At 37.3% G+C, this 8896-nt stretch overlaps 1 protein-coding gene across 1 annotated transcript; it reads right to left on the bottom strand.

Annotated features, from left to right (window-relative positions):
- Positions 1 to 1319: 1319 nt before the first annotated feature.
- GCK72_011492 (uncharacterized protein) lies at positions 1320 to 8583 on the bottom strand (the record flags this gene model as incomplete). Its single annotated transcript, XM_053728491.1, has 8 exons — positions 1320 to 1396; positions 3339 to 3460; positions 4223 to 4411; positions 4653 to 4724; positions 4992 to 5174; positions 6093 to 6360; positions 7274 to 7574; positions 8488 to 8583. 8 exons carry the CDS (start codon positions 8581 to 8583, stop codon positions 1320 to 1322), a joined length of 1308 nt encoding a protein of 435 aa, XP_053588068.1.
- Positions 8584 to 8896: the final 313 nt, after the last annotated feature.

The raw sequence follows: 8896 nt of genomic DNA, 5'->3' as shown, positions 1-8896 counted from the left end.
GCTACAGATGTTCAAACTCGCTTCTAAGCTCAGTATGATGTCAAGATGGTCAACTGGAGCATCTGAATCCCTCCAATACTATCGGCGACGTCTTTTTGAGCTCACGCCATAGTGAGATCTTCTGGAGCTCCAAACATGGTTTTTGGCTTCAGAATCTCAAGTTTTTGAGCATTCTGGAGACGTCGGAGCGTCTCAGAAGCGCAGAAAATCGGATTGATTCAAAGTTACAGATTCTGAATACGTCAACGGTGTCAAATTCAGTGGAAACTGAAAATTTCATTAATTTCGAAAACCAGAATCTCGCCTGATTCAGAATTTTGAAGAATTCGAACGAATTTTGAGATTATAACCTTCTGAAGACGTCAGAATCCTTCGAAATAGATGCAACTTTAGATATTGCCAGAAGTTCTGAGGTAAAGAAGACAGTTCTGTCAGAATCAGAATGGGAACTTCAGACAGTTCAAGATTCACCAGATTCTGGAGTCCAGAAGCCGTTTAGAACTCAAAATTCAGTCTTCTAACGTCGTCTGAACTGAAAAATACGTCTCCAGGCGTCTAGAAGCCCCAGAAATCCGTCCGATTCTCAATAGAAGCTTTGAATATCGTTCAGCTACCAAACTTTCGAGATTTCGAGGTTCTAGGTGTCATTTTCAGCCTTCCAGGTCTCGTCTTCCGTTCAGAATTCCTTCATAACTCGTTCAAAATTCATTTTTGTATAGTTTTTGTTGAACAGAACGAGGAGAACACTCGGGAGGGAGTAAACACCTGTTGTAACGCCTCTCTTTCTCTCAATATCAACACAACAAAAAAGTAGTGAATAGAACAGAGAGAGAGAGAGAAGTAGTAAAAGTGATGGTCATCAGCAACTACTACTATTAATTTGTACAGCTGGGGTATCAGGGTACCGGCTGGAAGATGATTCATCTCAGGGGGGAGAGGCCATCTAGGAAGGATTCTGAAGACCAAAAATGGGTTCAGAAATGGGACTTTCACCCAATTTTCAGATGAAAATGATCAAAAATCATTCGGAAACGAGTCTAAACACCAAAAATGGGAACAGACTCCAGAAAATCGGATTTTCAGTCAATTTTTCAGGAGAAACTGATCAGAAATCATCTGGAAGCGATTCTGAATACCAAAATGGGTCGGAAACCAGAAAATCGGAATTTCAGCCAGTTTTCGAGCATGAAATGATCAGAAATCGTTAGCAAGCGATTCTGACGCCCAAATATGGATTCAGACTCCAGGAAATCGGGATTTTAGCAAATTTCAGATAGAAACTGCCCGAATCACTGAAAGATTGAGATTTCCGCCAATTTTCAGATCAACATTGCACCAAATGCCAGTAAAATCAGATTTTCAGCTAATTTTCCAACAGGACATGATCCGAAATCATCTGGAAATGATTATGAAGACCAAAAATGAGTCCAAGTCTCGAAAAGTTGGAAATTCACCAATTTTCAGATGAAAAATAGGATTTTCAGTCAATTTTCCGACAGAAAATACTGAGAAACCCCGGAAACAGCATTAAAAATGACACTTTTCCACAATTTCCTTTCCAAAGGCCTTCCGGAAAAACAATCAATCAGCTATACGTTTCCTGCCGGATATTTATGCGATTTCCGGTGTCAAAATCACCACATTTTTGCAGATTTCCTAGGTTAATCAAGAATTCTAACAAGTTATGGGGTATGAAGTCCGAATTCCGAACATTTTCGGTTAAAATTGAGTTCTAAACTTCAGGTTTGCAGTCTTTTTTTCAGCCAATACCAACTAATTTGGTGTATTTTGGCGTAAAAAGTCTAAAATTCCACCGATTTTCAGCTTTTGCAAAGGAAAAATGCTAAAAAATCGCTTGAAACTGAAAAACACTAATTTCCTCAGACTTTTTCCGAGTTTAGTGCTGGAATCCGTCTGAAACCAACTAAAACTACTGAAAATCACTAGAAGTTGATAAATTTTCAGTCAAAAATCGATCAAAACCAATAAATTTGTCAATTTTAGCTCTAAATCATAAGAAAAACTCAATTTTTCAGCCAAACTCTACTTCAAACCACAATTTCAGCCCATTTTCAGCCACCAATTTCAAAAAGGCTTTAAAACTCATTTTGGCTGAAAATCAGTCAATTTTCCACCATTTTCAGCCAAAACTCATTCTAAAAACAGTTTTTTCACCGTTTTTCGCCAATTTCCAACACAAAAATCGCTATTTTCATAATTTTCACCCAAAATTCACTCTAAAAACCCATTTTTCACCGTTTTTCACCAATTTCCCACCCAAAAATCGCACTTTTTCATCTCCAAACCATATCTAACCCAAGTTTTAAACCCATTACAATCAAGATCGGCGTCGCCCGTCTCGTTTCATTAAATTTTAACACTTTAAACTATGTTTCCTTTCCCTCATTTCTCCCTTATCTCTTCTCATCTCTCTTCTTTTTTCATTCTTTTTTTTCAAATTTTTTGAGTGAAAAACGCGGAGATAACATGTTGTAACACCTCTCCGCCGTCTCCATTCTCTATATGTGACAATGAGAGAAATTTCGTCAAGAAGAAGAAAAAGAAGAAGACGGGAGAATGAGAATAGATACTCATCTGGGGGTCGGAAAGGTGAAAAATGAACAGAATTCGAGGGAAATTCAAAGATTTTCAGATAAAAACGCACAGTTTTTAGGTATTTCGAGGGATTTTGAGTAAAAATTGGGGTTTTTTTGTTATTATTAGGAAATTGGGATCGAAAAAAGACGCTAAAGTGATCTAAAATTGACGACTGGCGCGCCTTGGACGCGTCAGAATCAATTGTCAGAACTATGATATTTCAAGTAATTTTAGATTGAAAATGAGCGTTTTTAAGCATTTCAGATTCGATTTTATAGGAAATTTGGCGGTTTTCAGACGAAAAATCTCCAAATTTTCAAATTTCAGCGATTTTGGATTGTAAATTTGTGGTTTTTGAGATTTTTATATTTGAAATCTCAGAATTTTATGGGCGAACAAGCGGGAAATCGATTTTTCAACAGAATTTCAGATTTTCCGATTGAAATGAGGTATAGACGGTTATTATAGCTGAAAATTTCAGATTTTCACAAAGAAAATCGAAAAAAGTATTCACATTTTCTCAGTGTAAGAATTTCAAACTGGAAACTCATTAAATACGATTTTAAGACATTTTCGTTGGAAAAAAGTCCATTTTCAGTGCAAATATACCGAAAATCAAAGTTTTTCGGCGGAAATCCCGCAATTTTCACCATTTTCCGATTCGCAATGCAATTTTTCCCATATTTTCAGCCCAAAAATGTCAGATTTTCCATATATTTTCTCAATAAAACATAGCGTACCCAAGTAATCATCCGTATGCTCGAAACACGCATCACGATACGCCAAGAAGAGACGGGCGGCTTGTTCGGAAACGAGAAGTGAACGAGTCATTGGCATACAGTAGTCGAACAGCAATTCCGATCTGAAAGTTTAGAGTTTTGGGGTGAAAATTGAGCTGAAAATGCTGGAAAATCATCAATTTTCTCGTTTTTCAGCTCAAAAATCTCAATTTTTAAATAGAAAAAAGACAATCCGAGCATCTGAACGTCCAGATGTCCGCCCAGAAGCAATTCCAGCGATTAAACTCAATTTTTCGACAGCAAACCAGATTTTGGGCTGAAAATCTCGAACTTTGAGATTTTTCCATTGAAAACTCGTCAAAAACTGAGATTTTCATCTTAAAATGAGATTTTTGAGCTGAGGATCCGGTCTTTCTCACAGTTTTAAGTCAAAAACTTGAATTTCGGACAGATAATCTTTTCTGAGCCTTCTGATATCAATTTCAGCGTCTAAACTCAATTTTTCGATAGAAAAAGGTCCAAAATGCTTAAAAACTGTCGATCCGAGCATTTGAACGAGCAATATCAGCAGTAAAACTAAATTTTTAAGTCAAAAACGATGAAAAAGAGGTCTTTCCGTTTATCCAGATGTCCGTTAACGATTTTGAGAACTTCTGGAGCCCAAAAACCAAAATTTTCTGCTCAAAATCTTATTTCGGAGCTCCACAACTCGATTTTTGCTCTAAAACTCAATTTTTCCACCCAAAAACTCATTTGAGAGCTCTGGAGCTCAACGTTGAGCCTAAAAACCCAATTTTTGCTCCAAAACTATTTTCAGAGCTCCCGGACTCAACTTTGAGCCTAAAAACCCATTTTTTCACTCTGAAAAATACTCCAAATCTCACCGAGCAAAAGCTCCGGCGGAATCAGCGATGACCATCGCTCTCGCCTCATCCAATTTCGCTTCGGCCGTCTCAAATAGAGATTTCAGTGCGTCTCTCGTCTCCTTCTCTGCCGCCAATTCCTTATCCATCACTTGTTTCTGTTTCGTCGACAGTTTTCCTTCCTTTCGTCGTTTTTCAGCGAGTTCTCGGCTGAAAATTTGATATAAAGAGAGATTTTCAGATAAAAAAATCAGATTTTTGATTGAAAATTCTCGGGAAACAAAAATTTTCGCTCAAAAATCCAGTTTTTGTAGCGAAAAATGGATTTTCTATAGAAAAATCAAATTTTTCAGTCAAAAAACTTGTATTTTAAACAGAAAATCCCAATTTTTGAGAGCTTTGGGCTGGAATTTCCCAATTTTTCTTCCATTTCGACGATTCTGTCACTCACATCAACTGAATTTCAGCCAACTGATCCTCGATACTCGTTCCTTTTTGTCCTTTGATACCGGCGGCTTCATCGCTGAAAAATTGATCTTTTTATGAACATTTTGGTACAAAACCGCGTCCAAGGTGCCCCAGACAGTCAATTTCAGTTCCAAGAGTTGTTTTTAGCCCAGAAATCGCAAAGTATATATAAAAACGCGTCAAAGGAGCCCCAGACAGCCAAAAACGCGCCGAAAGAACGCCAGATACTCAATTTGCGTATTTTTGGCTGAAAGCACTCAATTTAGAGCATTTCAGACCAATTTTCGGTTGAAAAATGCGATTTTCATCTTTTTCCACTCACAAATCGAGTACTCTCGTGTTATACAATTGTCCTTCGGGACACTTGTAAATCGCCATCTCGTTCTCCGTAATTCTACCGTAATCCTTCACTTCCAACTCGCGAATACTCGATTCCACGTGTTTCCACAAATCGGCACGAAGACGTTCGTCGTGAAGTGCGACGAGTGTGATGAGAGCCGTGTTTCTGCAAGAAAATTGGCGGTTTTTGAGTGAAAATGGGGTTTTTAGAGTCCAAATTTGCCAAAATATCGTTCGAGACAATTTTTTTTGCAAAAATCCGAATTTCGGCTTTGAAAATCGAGTTTTTGACAATGAAAATGAAATTTTAGGATTGGAAATACGAGTTTCAGACTACTTTTCGCTGAAAATCTCAATTTCAGCACTGAAAATTGCACTTTTAAGCGAATTTTCTGATGAAAATTGCGGTTTTCAGACTTAGAATGAAATTTTTCCGGCCAAAACTCATCGTTTCAGTGAGAAAACTCATTTTTGGGTATGTTTCAGCCAAAAGCCCCAATTGTGGTCCAAAAGGCTAAAAATACGATTTTTGAATGAAAAATGTCAAAATTCACTTTTTCACATAAAAAGTCAGGTTTTTCACTAAAAATTCCAATTTTATCCAAAAATTCACAGTTTTTGAAAATGACCTTTCATTTTTCGAGAATCTGAAGCGATTTCTGTCATTTTTAGAGTTTTTCAGCCGATTGTCAGCAATTTTAAGTAAATTTACAGATAATCGAGCAATTTTCAGCCTACATTGAGCAATTTCAGCCCAATTTTCGCTTATTAAGCTGAAATCTGAATCTGAAGAATTCTGATGAAATTTCAGTAATTTCAGTTGATTTTCAGCGAAAAAAAGAGCTATTTTCAGCTGATTTTGGGTAATTTTGGGTCAATTTTAAGCCAACATTGCGCAATTTCAAGCCAATTTTCGCTTATTGCTCCTCAATCTGAATCTGAAGAATTCTGATGAAATTTCAGTAATTTCAGCTAACTTTCAGCGAACAATTTTCAGCTGATTTTAAGTAATTTTCAGTCAATTTTTAGCAATTTTCAGCCTACATTGAGCAATTTCAGCCCATTTCTCCCCAATTTCCCATACCTAACACCTCGATTCTTGCACTGCAAAACTCTCTGAATGGCGTTCTCTCTGAATACTTCACTCGCTTGCCACGTTTTCGACTCTCTGTGTTCGTGAACCCATCTCAACCAAACTGATCCGTCGACCTCCACTAATCTCTGAATTGAAGCCAAAAGGAGAGTGTGAATCGCCAATTTGTCCAATTCCGGTTCTTTGGGTGTCAGAAGATGTTTCAGTGTCGACACGTACCATTCACCAGGCACTTGCCATCCATCGCCACTCGGACAACCTGCAAATTAATGGAAATTATGGGAAATTGATGAAGAAACTGAAAATTTCAGCCTGAAATTGGCTGAAATCATCAAAAACAGAATTTTTGTCGAATTTTTCATATAGAATAACTGAAAATCGTTCCAAAATCGTCAGAAATATATGAAAATTACTACAAACGCTCCATTTTTCTGTCGAAAATCAGTCAAAAAGTCAATTTTATACTCTTTATACTCAGAAACTTTCAAAATGAGCAAACACTCGGGCTGTCTTAGCTGAAAATCGTCATTTCTTCAATTTTTGAGAATTTCTATCGATTTTTGTCAATTTTCGGTCATTTTTACTCGATTTTGAGTCTTTTTGGTCTAATTCCAGCGATTTTCAGCTGTTTTTCTACCGGAAACCAACCTGAAATTAATGAGAACTGATGAAAAAAGGGAGAAAACTGAAATTTTCAGCCTGAAATCGGCTGAAATCGTCAGAAATGCACATTTTTGGGTCCAAACTCAATAAAAATGAATTCAAAACGTCTCTAAATAGGATTTTAAATCTTTCAGCCGTTAGAAATGCATCTGAAAATACGTTTTTCGGCTAAAATTGGCCAATTTTGTTAAAATTGTCTCAAAATCCTCAAAAATAATATGAAAAAACATGCAATTTTCAGCCCAAATTTGACGAAAATTTGAAGAATCACTGAAAATCGGTCCGAAATCGTCAAAAATGAATGAAAAACTGAAGTTTTCAGTCGAAAATTACCCTAAACACTGAAATATTTTAAGTCTAAAACTAGCTTAAAGTCCTCAAAATCGGTATTTTGTGTCCAAATTTAGACTCTTTCGACTTTAAGATCGTCAAAAATGAAGGTTTCGGGTGATTTTTGACGATTTTCAACCATTTTCCCCTCATTTTCAGCCAAATTCCTTCTAACTCACCGGGAACACGTCTCAACAACTGATCAATCGTTCCATTCGTCGTATCCAAAAAGATCAAATCGGCGAGTGCCTCGGCGAACAACGCCTTCTCATTCGACAGAATATTCAGAAGACTCGACGACGCCTGTCTTCTCACTTTCCAATTCGGCCAGAAGACTAAAAGTGAAAGAGATTTCAAAGCGGATTGCGAGTAGTTGGGAGCCGCCGATTTGTCGATAATCGGTCGATCGAGAATCACGATTTCGACGAGTTTCGCCCATGCGATCGCTTCTTGCCATTTCGTCAGCGAAAGCGGTTTTTCCTGAAAGAAAATAGATAATTTTTTCAATTTTTGACCATTTTCAGCCTTTTTTACTCGATTTTTAGTCTTGTTTGGTCGAATTTAAGCTATTTTAAGCCGCAAAATTACTCAAATTGAAGCAATTTTCAGTCAGAATCTTTTAAAATGAGCAAGAACTTGCTGAAAATCGGCATTTCTTCAATTTTTGAGAATTTCGATCGATTTTTGTCAATTTTTGTCAATTTTCAGTCATTTTTCGGTCATTTTTACTCGATTTTGAGTCTTTTTGGTCGAATTTGATCGAATTTCAGCGGTTTTTCTGCGAATTTACTTTGAAACTGCTCGAATTCGATCAGAATACGCAGAGTCAGTTCATGCGGAAAATCAGTTTTTTTGAGGTTCTGACAATGAAAATGGAATTTTCGGATTGGAAAATTGAGTTTCAGACAAATTTTTGCTAAAAATCTCAATTTCAGCACTGAAAACTGCATTTTTAAGCGATTTTTCTGTGTATAATCGCGGTTTTCAAACTTAAAATGATATTTATTCAGCCAAAACGCATAGTTTCAGTCAGAAAACTCATTTTTGGGTAGACTGGAATTTCATAAGCTATTCAAGTTGAAAATTATCAAATTCCTGACAAATTCTAGATTTTTCTGATATCATTTTCGTTCTCGACAGCTTCTGACGGTCTCTGACTGAAATTTACAAGGCCAGCTGCTCAATTAAGGCCACAAATCCGGATTTTTGGGGTCTTCTGACTCCACAAATCCGGATTTTTGGGGTCTTCTGACTCCAAAAATTCCGAAAACTGGCAACTTGATGGTTTCCGACAATTCTGATTCTGACTATTCAGGATTCTGACGACGCTCCGGAGTTCTATCAATTTGAACGATCCCGAAGATAATTACAGCTTTAGGTATACCGCTACTACCTGCATCATCATCTGTCTCCCACCCGTGTCCATCACATAATTGTTGTTGTCGTCACGGATTCTTATCTCACGAACCAGAGACACTATCGTCTCCATATGGTTCCCACGCACACCTGTCACCTTCATAATCCCAAAATTGGAAGGAGATTCCAACAGAGTGAGCGAAAAAGGGGCCATCTGCCTTATGCAACAGTATTTGAATGTATCCCGCTGGGCAGGCAGCTGGGGGGTTTTCGTTATTTGAAAATGTATGTAACGGTATGGGAATACATTCTGGGGGATTCTAAATCAGAGTGATCAAGTCTGGAAGTCAGTTCTCTCATAACTTCTGCTTAAAGGCCGTTCCAGAATTCAGGAATATCGACATCCAGAGGTCTCAAAATCTGGAGCATCGATTACAGATGAAAAA

This window comes from Caenorhabditis remanei, chromosome III (assembly GCF_010183535.1).
Source record: "Caenorhabditis remanei strain PX506 chromosome III, whole genome shotgun sequence".
Lineage (NCBI taxonomy): Eukaryota > Metazoa > Nematoda > Chromadorea > Rhabditida > Rhabditidae > Caenorhabditis > Caenorhabditis remanei.
The sequence above is the reverse complement of the archived record's forward strand: the minus strand, read 5'-3'. Positions and strand labels throughout refer to the sequence as shown.